The 27,538-nt window shown below is 42.7% G+C and overlaps 1 protein-coding gene across 3 annotated transcripts in view; it reads right to left on the minus strand.

Moving 5' to 3' along the window:
* Nucleotides 1–256: 256 nt before the first annotated feature.
* The window catches only part of txnrd2 (thioredoxin reductase 2), a 63,874-nt gene continuing 36,592 nt past the window's right edge, over nt 257–27,538 (minus strand). The window contains exons 12-18 of one of the 3 annotated variants that reach the window (XM_062958534.1): nt 24,595–24,731; nt 21,590–21,685; nt 21,094–21,186; nt 20,786–20,857; nt 19,754–19,851; nt 15,965–16,167; nt 257–386 (exon numbers count right to left, since the gene is read on the minus strand). In XM_062958534.1, coding sequence (XP_062814604.1) covers nt 16,044–16,167; nt 19,754–19,851; nt 20,786–20,857; nt 21,094–21,186; nt 21,590–21,685; nt 24,595–24,731 — 620 coding nt within the window. In that variant the 3' untranslated portion in view covers nt 257–386; nt 15,965–16,043. Of the gene's footprint in view, nt 387–10,845; nt 11,292–15,964; nt 16,168–19,753; nt 19,852–20,785; nt 20,858–21,093; nt 21,187–21,589; nt 21,686–24,594; nt 24,732–27,538 lie in introns of those variants that run through there. The other 2 variants (XM_062958532.1, XM_062958533.1) reach the window with 2 other exon arrangements.

Below are 27,538 nucleotides of genomic sequence, written 5' to 3' on the forward strand. Positions count from 1 at the left end.
CAAGGAAAGGGCATGGCTGGGTTAAAAAGAGAGGGAAACATCTCCTAAAAGGCAGGGTTCAGGAAAACTATCTTTCCTTGGAGTGTACCTCCCAGAATCCCCCAGCCAAACATGAGCACTGGCCAAGCAAATGGGGAATTTTGCACATTGCAATTCCTAAAAAGCAATTATAATAAGCAAAGCTTTTTCCTCTTCTTCCAGCTTGTGTGCAGAACAGTAAGCATCTGAACTGGAAGCTTGGTAGGAACCAAAACCCTTGAAGAAGACATGAGGATGTTCTTTTGACCATCTTTATCCAGCCATGTTCTTTTTGTCCAGGTAAGGAGACTGTGTGGCATCGTTCTTTTGTGCCTTTGTCAGGATTTCTTCATAGGTTTCCTTTTCAACTGAGAGAGAAACACAGAGTTATTCCAGGTGAGGTCTGTCCAAAGCAGAATAGAGAGGTGTTATCTTGGGTTAAAAATAGTAGTTATTTATTTGCCGTTTTCCCATTTTTGAGGGTGATCCCGTGCCCCTAACTCCAGTGAATGTGTGTGTGTGCGGACGGGGTGGTGGTGGAAATATATTTGCATCAATATGAACACACCATTTCTCAGAAGACTGAGACAAAAAAGATATTGAGACAAAAGAGACAATGAGGTCCCGCTCCCTGTTGGCATTTCATTATCTTCTCCAGGCAGTAGTCCTACCAGTTCCTTGTTCTTCTTCTTGCTCCAGATGTAGTCTATCTCCCTTTTTTAACATGTCTGGCAAACCTGAGCTCCTTCTGATCAGTGAAACTGAGGCGCAGCTAACTGATGGATCTGTCGCACCAACACTGATCAACAGATGATCTTACAGAGCAAGGATGAGGGATCTGGGGCCATCCAGAGGCGTGATTGCAGAGATCTTTCCCCTCTGCTGCCAAGGATGGAACCTGGGGTTGAACCTGGGACTGTCTGTATGCAAAACACAGGTGTGCCATGCTACTGTGCTACGCAGCCCCACCCCTCCACCTCATCTCACAGCATTCCATGTAGGCGGATGAGCAGGTTTGCACGCCTTGGCACCCATTCTCTCCTTGTAGCCCCAACCCTGGCTACCTGGAGATATGATGGGAAACTGTTTTCCACTGCCTTGTTATTCCCAGTGACTCCAATTATATATCTTGGCACTTACGGAGGGGAAAGTCACACCTACGTGAAGCCTGGCTTGATGCTGTGCAGCGCAGGCAGGTATTGGGATGTAAGCGGCATTGGTGCCAACTCCTCCTTGCCACAGTGTGTAGGCAGAAAGGTTGGCTTCCTTCCGCTCTTCCTTATACAGATCTGGCAATGCTTTTTGTGGCAGAGCCATAACACACCAGCCTCAGGGGGCTCTGGATTACAGCCAGCAGAGTCCTCTTTCTCATATTAAGATCTCTGGAAGCAAAGCTGAGGGGAGAGATTTGCAACATGAGTGGGTCAAAACACCAGCCACTGATGTTGGAGTTGACAATATGGGTGCCCCAAAACTGGCAAAGCAACCTATACTTCCTCATCGAGGAACTACAATGGGCACTTTTGTCACAGGGTTGATCTGACATATGGATGACGCAACACCGGGCCATAAAACGTGTTCAGCTTAGCCTTGTTATCATTTGGAAGGGATGAATCAGACAGTGTATGGAAACATTTGCATTTGGGAGTACAACACTGGCATACAATGAGAAATTGTCTAGTAATTCCATGTGGAGCATCAGGAATTTATAGAAGACTGGGTCCTGTCTATGTGAACCAAAACAATTGTACTCACCTCATAGGGACCACTATCCTGCCATATGACATTCATGATGATTCACATCCCACTTGGTTCTTCGGCCCTTAAATCACTTTAAAAAGCATTGCCTTTTTGCCCAGCATTTTGGCCAAAGATCTACACGGGTTTTGGAGCCAATTACAATTGCAATAATCCAAAAGCACAATTATTTTTAGTGTGGTTATACTATCTGTCCATTTTTCCCTTATTGTCTACATTGGCAGTCACCCTTCAAGGTAAAGAGATGTCACTCCCTTCACTTGCTACCTGATCCTCACCTTGGAGATAACTGAAACTTAATTTGGGACCTTTCCCAAGAGAAATGGGCACTCTGCCACTGAGCTATGGCCTTCCTATCATACCAGAAGGAGCTATCCCCTTGTTCCTGTTCTAGAGTTTCTAGGAAAACCATTTCCAAACACCAAGGAAGCAAATGTTTTAAAGCTGTAGTATCAAGGTGCCTACTCGGAGCCAGCCAAGTTATTCTGGCATCCGAGGTGGAATATCCCATGAACACCTCTCCCCATTCTTGGCTGTGCAAATATAGCAATAATAAAGCAAATAGCTAACAATTTGCTGCCCTTTGATGATACTGAAAACCTTCTGCCTGAGGCCAGAGAAATAGTACAGTTTGGAAGGATTCCCTCTGGAAGGAATGGAGACTTGTAGCCCCACAATTAAACTTTTACTGGGTTCTAGTTTGGAAAAGTGCCTTGTTTGGTAGACTACTACAAACCCGTTGCTAGCATGGCCATCCAAAAGGACTGCTCTACTAGTCTGCCTTTCCCTCCTGTATGGATGGAGGGGAGCAATAAGGAAAAAGACTGAAGAAGTGGTGGGAGAAAGATGCCAACATCTGATCCCTCCATGATATTTCATAGAATCATAGAATTACTGAGATGGAAGACGCCCCAAAGCCATCAAATCCAGCCCTGCCAAGTAGGAACCCACAAAGCACGTCTGGCAGATGTCCATCTGACGTTTGTTGAAGAACCTCCAGAGAAGTAGACTTCACTACACTCTTGATCCTCCTGGTCCAGAGGAGCCACTCAATGGCCATCCCTTGATAGAGCTGGAAGGAAACTTTAGAGATCATTTGGTTATTCAACATCTTGCTTTGTGAAGGATCTACAATATGTGTGGAAAACCTGTAAGGAGATGTAATGGAACTTCAAGTCCCATCGGTTCTAGCAAGCAAAGCTTGCAATGAGTAGATTTATGTGTATACTACAGGGATGGGCATCAGGTGGTGTTGGACTGCCACTGCCAGCATTCCTTGCTATTAACTACATGGTTGGCTTGGGATGATGGGGACTGTGGACCAACATTATCTGGAGGGGCTACATGATGCCCATTTCTGATATAGAAGCTCAACTTCTGAAGGGTTACAGCTTGCCCACCCTTGAGAGATGGCTGTGGAGCCTTTGCTTGAATGCCTCCTGTGAAGGATATCCCACAACCTTTTGAGAAAGCCTGACCTGGAGGCACCTCTTGAGTACCAGCTCTTCCCATCAAGACCTTTCCCCTCATTTAGCTAAAATTGCCTTCCATGCAGTTTCCACCCACTGGTTCTTATCTCTCCCGCTTCCTTTGGTCGTGCTTACTTGGTTGGAAATCATCAAAGAACTCAACTTTGTGTTTTGCTTTGTTTTAAATGTGCCCTTGGAAAGATTTATTGTTGTGGGGAGGCTTAGGTTTTTAATATCAAGTTAGGGGATGCTGTGGTTTTAGCTATGAATTGGTTTTGAGGTTTTTAATTGTTTCCTTTTAATACTGTTCCTGTGTGATTCCATTTTAATGTTGGTATATTTTTAGGTTTTAATTGTATTCTGTTGGTTTTGCTATAAGCCGCTTTGAGTCTCCTTTTTAGAGATAAAAAATGGGATATAAATGAAGATGATGATGATGAGGAGGAAGACCCTAACATGCTCAACACATTTTGGACCATGTGTTGCTTGTCCAAAGCAATGTGTCTTAACCCAACAAAATGTATAAGGCGGGCATGGATTTCAAGGCAGCGTGAGATACTGTCAAATTTTTCACAGGCTAAGGGGCAATATTTTGTTGGTGACAAAAGGGAGATGCCATGTGCTCTGGGGATGCTGGAGGTGGAAGCCATGGATGAGAAGACAGGATGGACATTGTTTTTTCCCTTCTAGGCTATGTGAGAAAGGACCCTTTGAAATGAATAATAAATCGTTTCTTGGGGGTTGGGCAGATTGATGGGGGATGTGGATGTATTTCCTTGGGCACAGAACCAATGGTTGAGGTGGTAAGTGAGGAGACATGAGGTCAAGGCAGAGCAAGTAAGCATGGGATGGACCACAAAGAGAACACATCTGCTTTGAGCAGTCTGTGGCATCAACTTTGTCTTATGTCAAAGGAAACACCTCTTCCCTCTTGCCACCTATATTCACTCAGATTATGTTGTGTTTGGTGTGGCATTTCCCTAGGGTCTTGAGTCAACATCACATGTTCCTGTGTTGCCAGGAGCACTGAGGTCCTAGCCTAAGTTCAGGCCTTTTCTGGATAAGAGGGGTCGGTTCTGCAGATGTCATGGCACCGCAACCTCCATCTGTCTCATTCAGGAAAGCCAATGAGGAAGGATGAAGGTGTTCAGTCATCTTTTGAGGGCCATGCGTTACCCAAGTCCTGGAATAAAGCAAGATCATTAGCCACTCCAAGTTACATTTTCATCAGATATATTTTGAGTGGACAGAGGGTGCGCCGATCTCAGAACATGACCCCTCTTCTTTGGTCTTTGAGAGAAACCTCAAGGTGAAACCACAGCCTTGAAAGGTGTCTGCATGTATATTTTTCCTCATTTGCCAGTTCTGACCTCTTTTATTTGAATGTCATACTTTGAGCAACTCTTGTTGGTGCTTAATGTGTCATGCCAACTGGTGTAAGAGTAGGATAGGTATATCTCATTCTTAAGTGTATATTTTGATACCTCTGTGTGTACCTAAGGAAATACTTTGGAGATGGGAACCAAGTCTAAACATGAAATTAATTTACTTCTCATATATACATTGTACACATAGCCTGAAGGTAATTTTAATAATGTTGTGCATGAAAAAATTAGCAGAATGGTGTCACTATCTCAGGTACCGATGTTGACAATTTTGGAGTATTCTGGTTTTTGGAATTTCAGTTATGGGATAGTCAACCTATTCTGGTAGTTTTCCTGAGCCCTTTCCCCACTTCAACAATTCTCCAAAATAAATGGAAACAAACTTAGCAAGAGTTGGGAGGAGGCAGAACAATCCCATCTGACACCAGAATGACCCTCCAAAAAGCCTGCGCTTGCAAAAGGCCAAAGCGTGGCTTATTTTGATTCCTTCTAGCGAATGTCAGCAGGTCTGCAAAAAGATTACAAGTCCGAACAGTGGGGAAACAGCAGGAGTAATGACTGCTCAGAGAAGAAAGGAAATAATGGCCTTTTCTCTCCATCATGAATGTAAAATGAATGAGCACAACGGGCTAAAGCGAGATGTGGAAAACCAAAAAGGGTGTAAATTAGGTGCCGTAAAAATGAGCAATAGCCTTTGGTGGCCTAGAAGGGCCATTTTTCTGGATTCTGAAGCCTCATTTGTGCTTTAAATTGTTTCCTGCTATATGCTCAGTAATCCCACATTCTTGCATTACTAGCATCATTAATCTGGGTCCTGAAAATGCTACAGGGACAGAAAAGGGGAAAATGGGCGAGAGTGCCAAACCGCCGCATCGAAGAGCAATGTCTTCCGGATTATTTAGAAAGTGTCTCTTGCCAATGGTAGGATTATAACGCATTTCTCTAAGGAAAAGGCTTCAGTTTCCTAACATTTTCAGCTGTGGTTACGCAGCTCGCCTTAGTATAGAGGTTAAGTGGGGAAGAAAACATTTCCTTTTCTCCGCTTATAACTAAAACAGTACATGGTAGCATTCGAAAGGATTTTTTTTCAAGGCTAGGGTTTGACTGATTTAATAATGCCTGCTGGCAAAGCCAAGGGAGGAGGAAGAAGGGATGGCTGCTTATAGAAGATGACAGAGGTATCTGCTAGAAGAAACACGTAGAATCATAGAGTTCTAAGAGACCCTGAGGGCCATCTAGTCCAACCCCATTTTGCCACTACCCAAGCCCTTCTGACAGATGGCCATCCAGCCTCTGCTTCAGAGATGGAGACTCCACCAGACTCCCAGGCAGCAGCACATTCCACTGCAGAACAGTTTTGCTGTCAGGATTTTCTTCCTGATGTTTAGATGGAGTCTCTTTTCCTGCCATTTGCATCCATTGTGTTCTCCAGGGAAGCAGAAAATAAGATGGATCCCTCCTCGATATGACATCTTCCGATATTGAAACATGGCTGTCATGTCCCCCTTCAGCTTTCTCTTTTCCAAGCCAAATAGATCTAGTTCCTTAAGCTGCTCTTCATAGGGCTTGGCTTCCAAACCCTTCATCATTTTGGTTGCCCTTCTCTGACACCTTCCATCTTGTCCATCTTCTTGGGCTTTGATGCCCAGAACTGGACACAGGATTATTAGGGAGGAGCCATTTGGATGCCACTTGAATCTGACTTGTATGTTTTATTTCGATTTATTTAAACAGAAATACAAAACATTACATCGTAGTGTGCAAGAGTGGATGATGTATGCTTGCTGTTCGTTGAGCTTCTCAACTGCCGCAAACTGTCAATGGGCAACCTCAAAATCTCTCCTTACTCTTCTATTAGGGTTCTTTGGCCAGAATGCCATTGCAATTAAACAAAAGTCAATCTACAGAAGGGGTTGTATATTTTTAGAACATCAGTTTGAGATTGCAGAGGTGAAGCTGAAGACGTGGTGCTGCTGTGCAAATTGCCTATTTCCCTCTGCATGGCAACCACCCCATCGTAATACCCTCAACAAACATGCTCTCGTTGGATGAGGAAGCTAAGCAGCATCAGGCCTGGTTAGGACTGACTTGGATGAAAGATCACCAGCTCATGTCAGGTTTAGGGAAAAATTCCATCCGGAACCCTGGACAGTTGTTGCCAGTCAGACTTGATGGAAGTGCGTTACATACATGGATAAGGTTGATAAGGTAGCATCTGATGTTCCTCAGCTTCGAAGGGGAAAAGCAGCACCCAAGAAGTCTCCTTGCCTGATCTCTCTTGAAATGATGACTTTTGCCAGTTGGAATGGGCAATCGAAATGTAGATGCATTGGGTTACCTGGGCTCAGATGCCAGAAACTTGCAGAGAATCCTCTACCTGGAACGGATTCCCTCAAGGATGCTCGTTCTGGCAAGCCGGCGTCTCCCTGTATCTGTCCCATGAACAAAGCACAGCACCCTGTTGGAACAAGACCCAGTCTCTCCGTTTTCCCTGCTCCCTGAGGGAAGATCTTTATTTTTCCCCCCTTCCTTCCTCATCATGTTCTTAACATTCTGACTGATGCAATCAAGTTCTGGAAGCCTGCCTCTATCCTTGAGCTGATGTCCCAGCAGCCTCTTGGGAAAGACGTTGAATTTTCCACACTGGGACCAGTGATGTGCTGCATCTTGCCTATCGGAAGCGAGACTGGCAGTGCCTGCGGGATTTTCGTGGCACTCTCCAAAATTTTTTAAAAAACAAAACAAAACCGCCAAGGCTGTGATTGACAGCGGGAAAGGGGGGAGAATGGGAAAGCAAGGGGGAGCACTGGCAAAGCATTTTAATTCAGGCTAATTCTTCAAATGCTTTCCTGATGGAGGCCAAACTCAAAGTTCTTAAACTTGGGGTGGTGATGTCTTTGTTCAAAACAAATGTCAAGAGTTAGGAGGCCACATTGCCTTCCCCTAGGACCCTCTTATCTCTCCAATAATTAATTTTGAGATGGAGGAAATGGCCCTCTTTGCCAGTCTTGATGATTCAATTACCAATCCTGTTGACTTTTTAAATGCAGGATAGAGGTGTCATTGCATTCCTCGCTGCAGCATCATATCTTGAGAAAATCCCATTCCTGGAGGGTTGATGACACCCACGGACAATGGTATCTGAGATCCCAGCAGCAGAGGTGTGTATGAACTGGACAAGGTTTGCACATTTTATCTTACGTTTTCAACAAGGAACTTCCCATACTCCAGGTCCGTTGACTGAGTTTGGAGAACTAGCTTTTGGTATCATCCTTCAGACCTTGCATCCAACAAAGGCTGGACCAAAGGATCTTCAAGGTTCTTCCAACTGAACCAGAGAGCAGGAAAAACCCAATTCAGATTTACATCATCCCAAACTCTCAAAGGTGTCTTCCAGTGTTATGACTGTATAATCCACAAAAACACTATCTCCTGAGTGCATTGTTCAGTGAAATACAGTCATCTGGTTTAGATTTACAGCCTCCAAGATCTTTTGAGGTCCTTCCAAGTTTATGATTCTGTTGTGACACCAAAAGATCTCCAGTGTAGATTTACAGACTCAAGAACCACCAGGTCCTTCCAACTGTCTGACTGAATAACACACAAATACTCCCAGCATAAATTTATAGCATCCCACAGCTTCAAGGTATTTCTAACTTTATGATTCCATTGCCCAAGAAGAAGCAGCCTAGTGGAGATTTACTGCTCTTAAGAACCTCCAAGGTCCTTCTGCAAAACCAAAGAAGCCCAATACAGCTTGACAGCCACTTGCTGAAGAAGAAAGTCAATTATCACCCCGGTAAAACTTGATATCAAGCGAAAGCAGAGTTTATAATGTTACCTTTCTGGCCTACAGTTCCCAGAATCTCCCAGCCTGCATGGCCATGGATCATGTTGTCACCATATTCTGGGAATGGTTATCCAACACCCAAATCCCATGGTTTGTCCTCTCAAATCCCCCTACTGAATCAATGATATTGACACAAGTATTGATTTACCAAGTTCCCATTCATTCTATGGGACTTAGTCAGTCGGGACTAACAATGGGATGTAGCCTGCCCCATCCAAGTAACTTTTCCAGGTTGCAGGAGAGAGGGACTACCCATCTGCATTCATGTCAGCTCATCATGTTTCTTTCCATGGGTGTGTGCCTTAGTTGCCTCTTCTTTAATGCGGCAAAGAGCTCTCTTCTCCCGTCACGTTGACATGTCTTAAGGGTTTCATGTCAGTCCCATCACAGCGGTGAGCTCACGCGCCTTTGTTCCCCCAACATGCAGGGTCCCATCCATGTCTCCTGAGCCCCGGTAGGCCAAACCGATGTTTTCTTAAGGTGTACACGAGATTAAAAGCTGTTCAGTCGGATGCCTAATACCACAACGCTGGCAGGGCCTTTGTAGCGTGCGGGCTTTCCTTTGGCAAGCTTGACTGACACGGGTTGCAAGGGAGGCGCTGAAGGGGATATCTCAGGCGGCCCATCAAGCCTCTATGTTCGAGGATTAGTGCAAAGAATAGCTGACAATATCCACCCAGAGTGCCACAATGGAACATAATTAGTTCCCTGACATTTGGCGGACAGAACGACTCAAGGTTTTTATGCTTGTTCGAGTAATTACATCAACATCTTACCTGGTTGTTGTCTCTGGAGTGATGCTTTTCCCCTCACTTTTTCAAATTGCTGTCTTGGAAGGAACATGGCCCGCACCCTATTGATTGGATTAAATTTCTAATATATGCAGAGTGTTATCTCCGAGCCCGGAGGAGCAAAATGATAGAGAATACCCTTCCTCATTTAGACTAATATAAACATATCATAGCTCAAATACCATCTAGCCATCCCTCAACATTTGCTGGAGTTAGGGGCACAGGGCACCCATCCGGTTTGCCAGTAAAACTGAATTACTGTGTTGCGAAATGATGCCTGTGTTTCACCAACATGAAATGTTTGGAAAGCTCTACTCTACAGAGTTATGGTCTCTTAGATCCAAAGGGGAGTCAAATTCAATTTTGTATTCCAAGGAAAGATGGCATGGGGTCTTTTTAATCTGGGGTTTGGCATGGAAAGTTGTGCCAAAGAAAAGAAATTGTGAGCAGTTTGATGGTGCATCACTTCTGTTTTTGAGGTTTAAAGACCTTGTTGTTGGGAATAGGATTCAAGGATATATACATACATACAGTTAGCCCACCACATTTGTGGGTTTGACATTTTCACATTTGATTATTTGTAGATTTAATTACGAAATTCTCTCTAGAAATGGTTAGGTCTTCCAGTGCCACTCTATGGTCCACTTCCACCATAGAGTTGTGCTGGTGGACCCACAGATTCCTAGAGAGTTGCTCTCTGATGAAAAAAAATTGTGATATTTTGATTCACTTTTGTGTGGGTTTTGGGCTCCTAACCCTGGTGGTAAAAACCTCCCTGTGTGGCCTTCGTTCTTACCTACCTTGCTTAGGGAGAAACCAGGCCAGGTTTTGACACCTGGCACATCTATGTGTGACATGAAGTACCAACCTTGTGGTGCAGGGTTTTGAAAGAAAGATCAAAGCTGGGAAAGTGTTTCTGTACAAATAACCCGGATAACTGCCAAATAAGCTCTGGAGAGAAAGCATCACATTTCAAGCACAGCAATGGGCTCAATTAAGCCAAGGTGGCTGGATTTGGTTGCCCGCCTTCCATCGTCTCTCTTACATTTTTTTTTAAACAAAGCTGTATGTTCAGCCGAGCATGAATCTCAATCCATCCATACTCCTCAAAGCACTTAAGTGTGGCTTTAGCCCTAAGTCAGGTATGCAATGGTAGAGGCGCTTCCAAAGGGCTTTCAGTTGGAATTTATCCCTGGAGTTTGAAGCTCCAAATGATTGGGGCCATGCTTTTGAAATTAACAGGAATTCTCTAGATTTGAAAACTATCAAATTGTGTATTTTCTGCTTTTTGGGGACAGCCCATTGTTTGAAGCCATCTTCAAAAAGAAAGGTAGGCCAACCCAATACAAAGAAAGAGAAACATAGCAATGGTAGTATCTCCAGTCCTGTAAAATGGGATGTGATCGCCTCATTGAGCCAAGAACAAGGGCCAATGGCAACTCATGGAGAAGAATCCATGGAGAAACAACCTACAAGGACAGAAACAACTCCTGTCGACTCCAGTGGATCAGAGAATTATACAATACTGTTAATACGTTTTTTTTAAAAAAAAGCTTTGATGAATGAACCTTGGACACTATGGATGTGCACTTTATTTTTCAAGAAATACAACGAGGCCACTTCTTCTGAAAAAGGACCCAGCAAAACATCAGACTTGTCTACTCCAACATGTGGTTTCGTACACAAGCCGTCATTCGCTGGCATCCAAGGTACGCATTTTTCAGCTTTTGTGCACACAGGAAATAATCCAAACCATCCATCAGGCCTTTCGAGTCAACATCAGCCCAGGCGATATTGTTACAAGGCAGCCATCCCTGGAGAGCGCGAGGCAGAATCCATCAGGCAAGAAGACAAATCCCTCTTCGTTCCCATTTCTCCGACTACTTCGTCATTGGTTCTGGACCGTCAGAGCTAATCTGGATTGACGTGTGTGAAAACAAAAAAAGGGTCTCATCAGCCAGTGACAACTTGGAATTTCCAGATGCAGGGTCCGATTCCAAAATGCTGTATGGGGGACCATCTGACGAAATGCAAACAACAGGAGTTCACACTTGAAAAATCAACTGATCAGTTAAAAGAGGCGTCTATAATAGCACTGATGTGGATCAGCTTCATGCCTTCCACATACTGTAATTGTATATGCTGTCCTACTATATTTACTTGGTGGTCTCTGGATATGATGTAGCGGGAGTAGTCAATGTATTTCCACCACATTGAGACCTTTTTGAGTTGCAACACAAACAACGGGGGAATTCAATGGCAAGGTGGGGGCAAGATGGACTCTATGCTAAACAAAGCCATAGGTCACCTCCTCCCAAGCTGCTGAAAGACAAGACAAAAGGCCTTTTCCCTCCTGCGGCCAGTTAAGACACTGCCACAGTGCAGAAATAGGACCAGGCCAGCCAATAAATCAATTAATCAATAAATGAACATATTAACTAACTCTGCTTTAGGCTGCCCTAAATATTTTTTTTTATTAAAACCATTTTCAGTATAGTATTTTACGATTTCCTTGTTTGATTTGAGCCTCCAAAATACGCAGGCTGAGATCACCGGCAAAGTAACAAATGCATAATTATATATGGTTGGCCCTCCATACTCACAATTCTGCATCCGTGGCTTGAAGACAGATTTTTAGAAACCCCAAACAAACAATAAGTAAACCTTAATTTTGCCATCAATATATGTATATATGTATGTGTGTGTCAAGTATGTCTGTCCATTTGTCTGTCTGCTTATACCACAAAGGCTGTGGCTAGGTGAAGTGGCCCTTTGGATGTATGGTATGAGGGGAGTGAAGGAAAAAAGAGAAAGAAGGCATGAAAGCAGAAGGGCAGTAGCCCCTCTGACACGTGGGCAACGCCAGGTATATATGTTAGTTTTATATAAGGGACAGCATTGTATTTAACAGGGCACAAGCTCCCATAGAGTTTGGTAAATCTGAGGGTCTTGGAACCATATCCCAGTGGACACAGGGTCTATTCCCATCCCAATTTGCACTTCCAAGAATTTGCAGCACTTTATCAGTCACCTCATATTTACAATATTTATATGGTGCACCTTACCCAGTCTACTTTTACAACCTCTCCGTTTTAATCCATGTTTTTAGTAGTTCTTGTCATTTGTTTTTATTGGCTAATGTTTAAATTTTTATAATTGTGCATGTTTTTGTCTATTGTTGTGTTTTATATTGCTATTGTTTTTATTCGGGCTTGGCCCCATGTAAGCCGCCCTGAGTCCCCTTTGGGGAGATAGAGGCGGGGTATAAAAATAAAGTTGTTGTTATTATTATTATTATTATTATTATTATTATTATTATTATTATTATTATTATCATCATCATCACTACTAAGAGCTCACTGTATTGTCTCTCTAAAGCTACCATAACACCCTGCAGCCACAGCCAGCAATCCAGTAGCAGCAGGATATTATTCCCAGCCCGCTACCACTAGTGAACTGTGTTGAGAGTTGAGACAGGGTCTTGCTGCTAATTGTGACTGGTGGGAGTGGGCTGGGAATACCATTCTATTGCATGGTGATCACCAGAAGAACAGACCTCTGTTGCTCAGTGCAGCTGCTGGGTATTAAGGTAGGTTGGGAAGCAAGGATGTGTGTGTGTGTGGAGGGGGGGGGGATTTGTCCATGTATCAGTACTGTATAGGGGTTAGAATATTGGACCAGGACAATGGAGGTCCAGTATCAAGGTCCCAATGAGCCAGGGAAGTCTTTGAGCAACTTTGATCCTATTACTCTGTGTCTCTTAGCTTGGTTTCCCCCTTATTGCAATAACAAAATGGTGGACAGTAGACCCAAGTGGGCTGCCTTGAGCTTAGCGGAAGAAAGGCAGTTGAGAAACGTAATTTGCAAAATAAATAAAATCCAAAGTTGCTCACTCTTGGGTTTCCCTTAGCATGAGCCCCACACCTGTTTGGGGGTTATTGATACAGTAGAGTCTCACTTACCCAACATAAACGGGCTGGCAGAACGTTGGATAAGCGAATATGTTGGATAATAAGGAGAGATTAAGGAAAAGCCTATTAAACATCCAATTAGGTTATGATTTTACAAATTAAGCACCAAAACATATTATACAACAAATTTGACAGAAAAAGTAGTTCAATGCGCAGTAGTGCTATGTAGTAATTACTGTATTTACGAATTTAGCACCAAAATATCATGATATATTGAAAACATTGACTACAAAAATGCGTTGGATAATCCAGAACGTTGGATAAGTGAGACTCTACTGTATTATACAATTTTGCACTTGGGGGATGATGGTGAGGCACCAGTCTCTTGGTCTGTGAAACCTTTCTGCTTCAGAGGTAGAAAACCATTAGCTCAGCTGTCATTCTTGTCCAACTGCTGGCAATGATCGCCTTTGGAAAATGCACTGTTTATTTGGTGCTTTGACTTTTCAGGATTCAATTCTGGGGTTTTTTTTTTTTGCCAGAGAAAAGCAAAGAAGCATCTGTCTTGCCTCATATTGGCCAGCACCTCCACCTTCTGGCCAAGGCAGAAATAATAATGAGAAGAAGCTCACAACTGGATGGAGGAAGGGAGGGTTAGGAAACTATAGAGAAATAGTCCAATGTGTTCATAGGCTTCCACATTTGGCACTGTGGCAAAATGATATGGTGTGGGGTGTCCCTCTGTCATCGTTTCATTCTTTTGACTTGACATTGTGTTTTAAAAGATGCATTTTAATACTGTGAATTGTTTACTTCAATGTCAATGGTATGTTTTTCACTGTATGGTTCTTTGAACTTGTAAGCTGCTTTGAGCCCCAATTTGGAGACATTGCGGGATACCAATAAATAGTACAACAGCATAGCACACACAAAGAAACCAGGATACACTACAAAAAGACCCGGAACTTCATTTCCTGATTTCCTTGCTTTATTTTAGGAGTGGCTTGCTTCTTCCGAAGTGGAATCTTGTGCTATGCAATCAGGATGTTTACTTTATCCTGCTTCTTTAGAAACAGGCATGGCATTTTGATTTTCGTCTAATGTTCCTCAGCCCCATAAAAAAAACAACCCACCACAGTGTTTTCTTTCTTATCATCAATGAAATTATTGTATTTCAGAACCATGCCAATTTTTAAAAGTCTGTTCTCTAAAGCAGCAGGCTCAAGGAGCTTAAGCCTTTGAGCTGCTGAGCTCAATTTAGATTTCTGTGAGACCTAGCAGTAAGAATTGGATATTTATCAGCATCTGTGACTTTTAAAAACTTTTACAAAAGTCATTACGGCACTATAACAAGTGAAAAAATAAAATAAAATTTCGGTTGCTGTAAGTTTCCCAGGCTGTATGGCCATGTTCCAGAAGCATTCTTTCGTGACGTTTTGCCCACATTTATGGCAGGCATCCTCAGAGGTTGGGAGGTCTGTTGGAAAGCTGCAAGGCCATTCAATACTAATCAAGCCGGCCAATTGCAACATTCCCACTTATCTCCAACAGACAATAATAATAATAAAATGCAGACTGTGCAAGGAAACCGACGAAACCATTGATCATATCCTCAGCTGCTGTAAGAAAATTGCACAGACAGACTACAAACAGAGGCACAACTATGTGGCCCAAATGATTCATTGGAACTTATGCCTCAAGTACCACCTCCCAGCAGCAAAGAACTGGTGGGATCACAAACCTGCAAAAGTATTGTAAAATGAGCACACAAAGATACTATGGGACTTCTGAATCCAGACTGACAAAGTTCTGGAACATAACACACCAGACATCACAGTTGTGGAAAAGAAAAAGGTTTGGATCATTGATGTCGCCATCCCAGGTGACAGTCGCATTGACGAAAAACAACAGGAAAAACTCAGCCGCTATCAGGACCTCAAGATTGAACTTCAAAGACTCAGGCAGAAACCAGTACAGGTGGTCCCGGTGGTGATGGGCACATTGGGTGCCGTGCCAAAAGATCTCAGCCGGCATTTGGAAACAATAGACATTGACAAAATTACGATCTGCCAACTGCAAAAGGCCACCCTGCTGGGATCTGCGCGCATCATCCGAAAATACATCACACAGTCCTAGACACTTGGGAAGTGTTCGACTTGTGATTTTGTGATATGAAATCCAGCATATCTATCTTGTTTGCTGTGTCATAATAAAATAATAATAATAATAATAATAATAATAATAATAATAATAATAATAATAATAGTAATAATAGAGTTCTTTCTCCCGCTCTGGACATTATTCCACATGATGTAGTGGCCATTGAGGGTGATTTATCCTCTGTAAATCATTTAATCCCCCTTTAAACCAATTTAAGATAGAAATCAGCACATATTGTGATAGCAAATTATACAGCTGAACTGGGAAGTAAAAAGAATTGAGAACCTGTAATCCAAAATCTCTAAATGCAGTTACTTTAAGGCACCAGATCCTACCTGAGCTGGATCAGCAGTGGTGAGAATTTAAATGGGAGACAACAACATATACCCGGCGCTGTAAGCAATATCTCAGAGGAAGAAACTGGCAAAACCATCTCTGAGTGTTCCTTGCTCTAAAAAAAACTATGGGATTGCCATGTCAATAGGTGACTTGAAGACATACATTAGTCCAAAGAAAGCTTTCCAAGCTTTAATTCTGAAATAGTCCCCTACATGCTTCATGGATCTCAAAGGCCTGCAAGCAGGACATGGAAATGCCTCTAAAGGAAATAAACATTACAAACCTGGAGCCTTTGTCTTTTCTCCATAGGACTGCTTCTGCCACGTGCTCTTTTGGTGTCTATCCAGGGATGGCGCTTAACCTCAACAGCCGGTGACCGTTGGATCCAAACCCGAGCGTTTGGTGATGTGCAGCTTGGTGACTTCCTCGGCACAGGTAGGATGGATCCCAACGGTCTTCATCATTTGTGAATAAGTAGCACCACATCTACAAGGGAGAATAGAGGCCAAAACACTAAAGAATAGGTAGAGTAGGCAGCAATGTGACCATACCTGGCGATGATCTACCAACACCAGTCGTTGCTATGCCATAATTGGGAATGGTTACCTTTTGGGACTGCAGCTGCTAGAATCTCCCAAGTGATGTGACCGGTGATCAAGTTCAAGTCATTTCCGCCAGTTTGGTTTTGCACAAATCATTTCTTTTACCATTAACATCGCATATTAATTCGTTCAGACAGTCCAAGAGATGTCCCAGGGTTCTTCACATTTCCCATTTCTCCCTCTGTACCTATGGCCATTATTCTATATTAAAACACATCTGTAGGACCAGTCTGTGTGGACTGGCAAAGCATGGTCAAGGTTTCCATGCCACAAGTTTCCCAAAATAGCCCTTGAATTAGTCACTTCCTGCTCCCAGCCCGCATACCCTTCAATTATGTTTCCTCTTCCTGAGGATTTTCTTATATTTGCCTTTGTGAGAATAGGGAATGGTTTCGGCTCCAAAGAGAAATGAAGCTCTTTCAAACTAAAGGGCTAGTTGAGTCGTGTTGTGGATAGCATGGACATGGAGCTAGCAATTCAAGCACCAGTAGGCAGAGAGCTTAAAAGATAAATATTACGTATAGGATGTGTAGTTTTGAAAGGTATTTCCCCTTCTCTATCAGAAAGCTCAGGTGCCACAGCAAACTATAAATCCCAGGAGTCCACAGGATGGAACTGTGGTAGTTAAAGTGGTGTCAAACTGCTATAATTCTGCAATCTGAATTGCGATTGAGGTTAACAAAGGATGAAGTTAAATAATGTCTGAGCACCATCTGTGTAGAGGGTAAACAAAACTTTTGGAAAAGTAAAAAAACCAATTAAATGATATTTTGGACCAAACCTCTTCCTCCAAAATGTTGTCCCTACCCTGAAAAACTGCCACCACTCTCCACAATCAGCCAATGGCATTTCAATAACCATGCGTTGTCACGTTCTTTAGAAACAAGGGCACAGAGGCCAAGGGAGGTGCTTTTCTCATTGGCACGGAATGAGTAGGGATTGTTCTGAGCTATAACCACAGGAGAGAAACGCTTCTCCGTCTAATCCCCGTAAACACAGATGTTTGGCTGCATTTCTTTCGCCTTCCTTCCTTTGACCACTAGAGGACAGGAATGACCAGGAAAAGGAACAAGTACGGGCAATACCTGGTCCCTTGAAATGGGCTGAAAAAACATCTGGAGGGGCATAACCTTTTCCCTGGATTGAATATATGGGAAGTCTCTCTAAGCAAGAGTCCTTCTGGCTGGGATGAAGCCCATCAACACCTGGGCTTCATCCCAGGTCTTAACAGTGTACAACTAGGTTGAAAGCCAGCCTGGTTTGAACCTTGAAGACTAGGGTTCGGATCTCCACCCAGCCATGGAAACCCCTGGGCAACCTTGGACAAATGATGGCTACTTCTTTCTTGACGGAAACTTCTTCTGAGTAAATCTTGCCAAGAAATCCCTGTGATAGGGTCCCCTCGGGGTTACCATGAGTCCAAAACAACTTGTGAGCACATCAAAACAATTGCCCAAACTTGCTATAGCTCCAGGAAGATCAAGCAATCCATTTGGCTGGCATGACAAGGATAAAGGTGGTTTTTCCATGGTGGCCTCATTCTTCCACAGGCTGTGTGCTTTGCTCCTTGTCATACTGCTTTACTGCTTTCAAACATATCATAAGGCGGTGGGAGGAATTTCACAGACCTCCAGATGTTGGATTGCAACACCCAGCATTCCTGACCATTGTCTGTGCTAACTAGGGCTCACAGAAACACAAAGTGGCTGACCACACTTGATTTTACCACTGCTTTTATCAGGACTATGAAATTTTCTTTCATCGCTACTCCAGCCCTAGGAGCTTGCCTGGACCCAACTGCCTGGATCTAAACATCCATGAATTCACAACCAGCCTCCATTGTCCTTGGGAACGGTAAACAGAAAGAGCAGTTTTTCCTCAGTTTCTTCAAAGTGGAGCCTACAATCCAGCAGATCCACATCCAAACCATTGGATACATAAAGTGGTCATAGACCCAGATCCAGTCATTTTTCTCTTTAGTCCAAAAATTGATACTTCTGGAGAGCGTGAGGCCGAATTTCCACCCATCACATCCACATGCCTCAGCCTTTGAGCTCCCAGTGAGTTCTTCAACAGGAGGAAGAGCCATATGTACAATATACTGCCGATGTTCACCATGACTACATGAACATCAGTGTCATATGGTACAATAGAATCACAGAATATCCAGTTCAACCCTTTTCTGCCATGAAGGAACTGCACAATCAAAGCACCTAGACAGATGGTCACCCAGCTTCTGTTTAAAAGCCTCCAAAGAAGGAGCTTCTACTACACTCTGAGGCAGTTAGCTCCATTGCTGAACAGCTCTTCTGGTCAGGTAGTTTTTCCAATGTTCTGGTGACATCTCCTCTCCTGTAATGTGAACCCATTGGTCCGACTCCTAGTCTCCATAAGGCAACTTCCTCCAACCTACATAACATAAGGATTGGGTTGGTCTATAAGGGAGAAAGCAATGTTTTCTATTACCTCTTGGTGAGATGTTGCTGGCCTTGGAAACTCACAATACCTTGGATATGGTTGACAAGACGTTGAGACCCAGCATTGCAGGCTCTAGTCTCCAGTGAGCTCTGAAACTCACCAGCCTGACCCACCTTACAGAAGTACTTGGGTCATTACCGTACTTTGAAGTACATATGAGTCTCCCCAAGCCACTTTTCCCCATTTGAGATCCTGTGCTTAGATCTTGGGATGGCAGCCATAAAAAGAAGCAGGTCCTGTAAGCTAGATGTTTGTCCCCTCCACTGACTACTGCAAGTTCCATAGATGAATGGCATCTTGAGTAAAGCATATTTTCCCCTTTGTTTTAGTAATGTGTTTTGAGGCCTGAGCATTTCCAGTGCACCCTTCTTTCGCTTAAGTCAAGAGGAAGGGATTCAACAGATCCTACCGTTCGGGGACAAGGGGCGGTGGAATAATAATGGGGGCAGATTTGAAGAGAAAAACCTGAACTGTTCTTCAAAGCTTTGATGATTCTTTCTGTAGAAAAGAGAGGCCTCCCCATGAAACATAATCAAAACAAGCTTTTAAGTCCCCCATTCTCTCTCTTCAAGAAAGGTCTCTGAATGTTTCAGCCATCATTTATTATCCCCAGAACAGACAGCTGGAAGAGCCTTCTTCCATTAATTGCACTTTGAAGAGGAAGGCAGCTGCATGGTGAATTTTATTCTATTTTTTTTGGAAAAGGAGTTATCTGTACGGCTTTCCCAAGAAACGTATTTCATAAACATCAATACCAAAAAATGTGGTACGTCCATGGCTAATCCCCCCAGCTTACTGTTAAAGAATGGCCATATTTTTAATGAAAATATAGGAAATGAGAGATAAAAGAAACCAAAAACACTTTTTTAGCCCTGCCAAAAACCCAAACCGCTATCTTTTGTAATCTTGAAGTAACGTCAGAGGGCAGGCTTTAGTTAAAGGAGGGGGGGGGGGGAGTCAGAAAAGAATAAGAAAACATTCTTTATACTTACTTGATTCCAAGGGCAAATCCTTGAATTACTTCGCCGGCATTTGGGCCAAGGAAATGGAGGCCGAGGATTCGCCCTTCCGTCTCCCGGAGGCACACCATCTGAAAGCAACCCACAAGGAAAAGAGAGAATGACAAATAGCCCAGATTAAATGCGGGTTGCGTAAAACATGCTATATAGTTTGTTTTAGACAGTGCCGCATTGCTCAGGACAGTGCATGGGCTGCAGTTCCATGCTCATGCAGTGCAAGCACCAGCAGGCATATCGTGTGGTGAATAATAATAATAATAATAATAATAATAATAATAATAATAATAATAATAATAATAAAGGCCACCCTACTGGGATCTGCACACATCAACCGAAAATACATCACACATTTTTTTTAATTAGCTTTTATTTTATTTTATTTTTTATTTTTTTTATCTCCTCTCTATTCTTTTTTCCTACTTTCTAACAAAAATAAATGTTCTCCCACTTTCGATGGAAAAACACTATTTTCTTATCAAGATACATATATAGATGTTTCTTTTTTTTTCTTTTTTTTATATATAAAACTTTGAATAAAGATCATATACAAAAAAAAAGAAAAAGAAAATACATCACACAGTCCTAGACACTTGGGAAGTGTTCGACTTGTGATTTTGTGATAGGAAATCCAGCATACAATAATACAATAATAATAATAATATCATACAATACAATAATAATAATAATAATAATAATAATAATAATAATAATAATACTGTGTTGTGGAAAGCTTTCATGGCCAGAATCACTGGGTTGCTGTGAGTTATCCGGGCTGTCTGGCCATGTTCCAGAAGCATTTCCTTCTGATGTTTTGCCCACATTTATGGCAGGCATTCTCAGAGGTTGTGAGGTCTGTTGGAAACTAGGCAAGTGGGGTTTATATCTATACCTGTGAAATGATGTCCAGGGTGGGAGAAAGAACTCCAAGGGCAGGCATCTGAAAAAAAAGGTTCTGCAGGGAGCAGGCCCACAAATACAAGTCACCCAACAACAAAACTCACTCACTTTTATGTAACACTGAGTTGCATCTCTCTCAGCCACGGTAAATTCGAGGGGCTTATAAAATGCATGGTACACCTGAATGAAAGGAAACATACAAAAATGGCTGTTACATTACATGCCCTCCTCCTATGGTGTCTTGACTGGGACAGATGACATGCTTCATAGATCCCTGGCTCACTTGCTGTGGAGTCAAACAAGAATCTGGATCTCCAAACATAGGCAAGCTGAAGGAATTTACTAGGCAATCTCTGGGTGACTTATTACAAGATACTGCTTTACACTAACAAGGGCCAACCCAGATTGCAGCTTACCTCTATATTGTCCGATCCAAATCGCTTTGTAGCTTCTTCTTCCGAGAGACCCACACAGCCATATTCTAAAGGCGTGAAAACAGTTGTTGGTACCTATAAAGTAGGAAATATTCTATAAACAATAGTGTAGTAGAGGATACTGCATGGCAGTGACTAGACCTGTAGATCTATGGCTTCTTGTTCGATGCTCAGTTTTCCCATGGACTGTATTCATTTTCCCTGGGGGACTCAAAGGGGTCTCTTCTTTCCTATTTTATTTCATAAAACCGTGTTAGGTGGGACAGAGTGAGAAATAATGATTCAATCAAGGTCACTAGAATCAAGCTTCAAACCAACAACTTCATCACTTGTCTAAACTGGTTCTTAGTATAAGCACGACCTACAACTTTCCTGCGTAAGTGGGACTGCGATGGTGGATTTCTAGTTTTTAAGAGGCGGGGAGTATCATTTAATATCAGAGCCAACAAGGAAGGAAAAGGGGTTTAAAAGTACTCACACTGATATAATCCATTAGTTCCTTTGATTGGCCAAACAATCGCCGAGCCAGCAGCTTCCCTGCAGCTATGGCTGTAGGTGTGAGCTCAGGACGGCCCTGAGAAAAGAAGACCCACAACAGGATCAGAAAAGAGGACAAGAACAAAACCCACCAAAAGAAAACAAGATAATAATAATAATAATAATAATAATAATAATAATAATAATAATAATAATAATAATTTTTTATACCCTGCCGCATCTCCCCGAAGGGACTCAGGGCAGCTTACATGGGGCCAAGCCCAGGCAACAAACAATATAAAAACATAACAATGAAACAAGCAATCAACAATAAAACAAGTCATAAAACAAATGGGGTCACATACAATAAATATCTATATATATATAAGAGTGATGGAATCGCGGCGACCGACAAAACAACAAAACTAAAGGCCCCCCAACCTCGAAATTTGACAACACAACCCCTCATCCATGCCTCTAGGTTGATACAACAAAGAGAAAAGAAAAATAAAGTCCTAATTAGAGGGAGAGGAATAATTGTTTTTATCCAATGGCTGCTAGTTTGAAGGCTAAGCTCCGCCCACTTGGTCTCCTAGCAACCCACTCAGCTCAGGGGACAGGCACAGTTAGGCCTCACTTAGGCCTCTTCCACACTGCCTATAAAATACAGATTATCTGATTTGAACTGGATTATATGGCAGTGTAGACTCAAGGCCCTTCCACACAGCTATATTACCCATTTATAATCTTATATTATCTGCTTTGAACTGGATTATCTTGACTCCACACTGCCATATAATCCACTTCAGTCTGCATTTTATACAGCGGTGTAGAAGGGGCCTCATATAATCCAGTTCTAAGCAGATAATATAAGATACTTTATTTCCCATACCACCATACTTCGCCACAACAATGCGTGGCCAGGCACAGCTAGTACTATGATAAAATCCTAGTAGCCACCCTAATTTTCCTCAAATATCACCAAACCCCAACATAGGGCCTGGAGTCTTTCTGGGTAAATTAAGATAGCAGCCCAATTCTTTCTAAGGTAGAAGGGTGTGCACCTCTGCCACCATCTCCCTTGTAATTTTTTTTTGGGGGGGGGGGGAGCTACTTTGGACCACATATAACTGTCCCTTATTTCCTTTGTATCTGGCTGCTCTGAAGAAAACAGGAGGTGAAAAAACCAGGAGTAGACAGCACAGTAAGAAACACCATTTTGGGATTCGTCCCAAAGTTTAGGCAAATGACTACTATCTCTTTTCCCAACCAACGGTTGTCAAACTCTTCCGAGAGAGTTATCTGCCAGCTGAGATTTGCCCTTCCCCACCCCCTACACATGTCTGCCTGCATTGCGGTTATTGCTGTGGGCAGGAAATACAGATGTTATTTTGGCATTCCAGCTCTGAACAGGAGATCGGAGAAAGAGATAAACTCGTGAAAGCCTCCGGCAAACACACCGTTGCATGCGCACTCACCAGCTAATTGCTAAAACATCCCTGCAGATATAAGTTGGTTTTTTTTCGCAAAACAATAGTTTTAAGACTTCCCTGACTAAGCAGCTGACGCAAAAGCCTGGGATTGTGGCCCTACTGTCAATCGGAATTGTTTGATTTGGGACTAGCAAGGACCCGACTGGCACATTGAAGATGAGATGGTTAGGAAAGCTGAGTAGATGCAACAATGAAGAACCCTATCGTTTCAGGAAAATTCTGAGAGTCGTCGTTCTTGTCTACTGATTGGTTTTGAAATTAAATCTCGAGGAATTACAGCATGGCACAAAAAGGCCAGTGCAGTACAGAAAGTGGACAGGGAGATCTTATTCTCCTGCTCTTACACTGGAACTTGGCCATCCACTGAAGCCAAATGGACAGGTAGAGTAGGAAATACAGGGTGTTTGAAAAAGAGAATGTAATTTACATTAAAACCAGGGAGTTCTTTTTCAAACATCCTGTATTTCTTCACACGGGGCGGTTGATATGATAAGATGTAGGGAAGGTTGTCAATCTGGATGACCTTCAAAAGGAATGGGACAAATTCAGGGAAGACAGGACTATCAACGGCTGCTAGATAGGATGACTTTGCATTGCATCAGAAACATGTGAATATATATATATATATATATATATATATATATATATATATATACACGCATACATACACACACACACATACAGTAGAGTCTCACTTATCCAACACTCACTTATCCAACGTTCTGGATTATCCAACACATTTTTGAGGTCAATGTTTACAATATATTGTGACATTTTGGTGCTAAATTTGTAAATACAGTAATTACTACATAGCATTACTGCGTATTGAACTACTTTTTCTGTCAAATTTGTTGTATAACATGATGTTTTGGTGCTTAATTTGTAAAATCAGAACCTAATTTGATGTTTAATAGGCTTTTCCTTAATGCCTCATTATTATCCAACATATTCGCTTATCCAACGTTCTGCCGGCCCGTTTATGTTGGATAAGTGAGACTCTACTGTATAAACTTCAAGTCACTGATTGAAAGCATGGGTTTCATATGGTTTTCTTAGTCAAGGAGACCAGGACACGGAACAAAAGCTTCAAACTACAGGAAAAGAGATTCCACCTGAACATTAGCAGAATGGGGTTGGACTGGATGGCCCACCAGGTCTGTTCCAACTCTAGGATTCTATGATTCTATAATCAGAGGTAGTTTTGCTGAAATAGAGCCAACAGTATTTGGTATTATTTGTAGTCTCCCAGCCAAGTACTCTGCAGCTTTAGGGCAGTCTGGAAAATGAGATCGGTTTGATTCGGACCAGTTCGCTGTCTAGATGGAACAATTGTGCCATGTATAAAGGAAATTGCTGCTCTAGGTGATTGGAAGAAATGCAGTTCTCCAAAACAAAAAAAGGGGAAGCCTAGTACAGCTTTACACAAAAATATGGCAACGTATGGGCACTGGTTATTAACCAGAAACAAAGGATGGTTTTCCGTTATTGTCAAGTAATTAATGCAGACATCTACCTCTGTTATATCTCCGATTGCATAAATGTGGGGAACCGAAGTGGCTTCTTTGGCATCAACAATTATCTTTCCCGTCTCTGCGTTTATTTTCACTCCAGTAGCATCCAAATTAAGAGGCTTGGTATCAGGGGTTCGGCCTAGAAGAGGGAGAAGGGGACTGGTTAGTGGTTCACAAAAGTCCATGAGTAACTTTAGACTTCTCAATAGTGACTAGTCCCGGGAGCGGCGTGAGCGGCCGCTGTTAGCTCCAGCTCCAGCCAACCTAGCAGTTCAAAAACATGCCAATGTGAGTAGATCAATAGGTACCGCTCCGGCAGGAAGGTAACGGCGCTCCATGCAGTCATGCCGGCCACATGACCTTGGAGGTGTCTACGGACAATGCCGGCTCTTCGGCTTAATAATGGAGATGAGCACCAACCCCCAGAGTCAGACATGACTGGACTTAACGTCAGGGGAAAACCTTTACCTTTACTTGGGTCACTAAGCCAGTTTCATCACTCAGTGAGCACCTAAGCCTTGATCTCCCAAGTCTCAGTCTAACGCTTATCCCCTACTCCATCACAAAATTCCTCTAGCAGGGTGAGGAACTGAAACAAGTTGTTCCAAGTACGGCTTGGCAATGCCGAGGAAGAAACCAGCATGTTATGTAGGGCCAAGGGAACAGAGGAAGTTGTCGTTCTGACTTTTAGAAGTTTCCATCCATTTTTGGAGACTGTACAGGAAAAGGAGTAAGGCTAGCATGGCCTTGGCGGGAGTGGGAAGTGTGGAGGAGAAGGGGGCATCCTTTCATGTTGCATGTGAATCTCAGAACTGTGGCCAAAAGAGAGAGACAGAGAGAGAAAGCGAGAGGAGGGGAAATGTGTTTGCATTCTAAAAACAAAACATTTTTTTTAAACCACTTAAAGGCCTTTGATCTCAAGGTAGGAAATTATTAAACAAAAGGAAAACCTGGCTCCTCAATGGGGGATCTAATTATAAATAAACATATGATTCACTGTATTATCCATCTGCTCTAAGAGCCAGGTCCTTTCCCCCTGCCCCATGCCCCCCACCAAAACAATGTCACATCTGAATGCCTCCGTGGGGACTTTGGCAGATCAATTTCGACTGGTGAAACCGACACTTCCTTTGGGAGCAGTGAGTGGAGCTGTCGGCACTGGGCTATCTGTCTGTCTTCCTCGTTGCCATCCCCGTGGGACGGGGATCTGCTGTTCCTTTCGCTGCCCCCTGTTCCCTGGCCCTGATGCTATCAGGCACCAAAAATAATAAACCTCCCAGACCTTATCTTGGCTCGGATGTGAAACAACTTCCTCCTGTTGTATTTCTTTGTGCACTGAGAATGAAGTCTGGAAGACTGGCAAATGGGGCAGCCAGCGGGGTTTTCTAGTTTCCCCTTTTTCCGGTCCCGGCAGAGCCAAGAGAAAAAGTTAGCACGCAACGTGACAGATGCTTGTATTATTATTATTTTTCAAAGAGAGTAGCCGGAAAAAAAAAGCCACATTACTCTCCCCTTTCCTTGCGCAGGTTGGCAATAGATGGCTTTTTTTTTAACGCTGTGACAAAAACAGCAGCTGAGATGATCAAAACCTGCAGTATGACATGAAACCTTTCGGTTCAAATCTCTCTCAACATCTGCGTCGCTTGGTATTAAGAATGAAAGAAACCAAGCAAAACACACTTAGCTGATCCAACATGAAACTTCATCCCTTGTCCCATGTGTGCCTCAAGTGGAATTCTGAAAGCAGGAACTCAATGTTACATTTACCGTGTATGTTTACTGCTGATTGGCCACACTAGTGTTGATTTGGAAAGTACTATATATTCAGGATGTTCTGCATCAAGATCAAATAGAGAAAGATTTATCACAGGTTTGGAGGCACAACAGGTGCTTGACTGTCATTCTGTCTTCCTCAAGATGCTTTACATATTTAAAGTGGGATGTGAATAGGACATCAAAGTTAGGGGCACTCAGGTGAATAATAATAATAATAATAATAATAATAATAATAATAATAATAATAATAATAATAACTTTATTCTTATACCCCGCCCCATCTCCCCAAAGGGACTCGGGGCGGCTTACATGGGGCCATGCCCAAACACAACAATATAATAACAATAGCAAGACAATAAAACAAATTACTCAACAATACAGACTACTTTCTTATTTGGCTCATCTAACTAACTAACTAACAAACAAACTAACTTGCATATGTTCCTACTTAGTCTGTCTCCCCCACCACCACTTAAACTGCCATGGAATTTTTTGCCTTCTCCGTCAAAGACGACTAATTCCCATCAAACTACAACTCCCATTACTCTATATAGTCTTTAGCCATGGCAGTTATAGTGGGGCCAAACTGCATTAATTCTATAGTATAGATCAGTGGTTCCCAACCTGTGGTTCGTGGACCACCAGTGGTCCGCAAGACCTAAAATATGGTTCACGGCCTCAATGTTACTACACCGTTACAACGAGAGTGACTGGTCTTGCAAAACCGTCTTATAATGTCAAGGCTGATTAAACAGAATTTTCTGTGGGCAAGCAGATGGCAACTACTGGATGGCACATGTTCTGTATCAGAAACTAAAGCTGATGTAGTCTATCCAATGCAGTTTTCTGAGTCAGCACCCCAAATAACCAAACCGAATCTAAAGTTGACCGTAACCCCTTTGATACTAAGGTTGGAGAGTGGTCCCTGGTCAAACAAAAGTTGGGAACCACTGGTATAGATGTACCCACTGCCTCTCCATGATCTCAGCCAGAAAGGAGAGGGAGCATCCTATCACCTGTTACTTGGTTATTATTATTTTTTAATAATAGGATGTGTCAAGGATTGAGTTTGCGATTTTTTTTCTGGCAAAGCAAGATCTCTTTTATGCTTCCAAATAGACAACTTTTAGTACTTACCAGCAATACATGCACAATGCACTAGGAGTGATT

Source organism: Anolis carolinensis, chromosome X, assembly GCF_035594765.1.
Source record: "Anolis carolinensis isolate JA03-04 chromosome X, rAnoCar3.1.pri, whole genome shotgun sequence".
Lineage (NCBI taxonomy): Eukaryota > Metazoa > Chordata > Lepidosauria > Squamata > Dactyloidae > Anolis > Anolis carolinensis.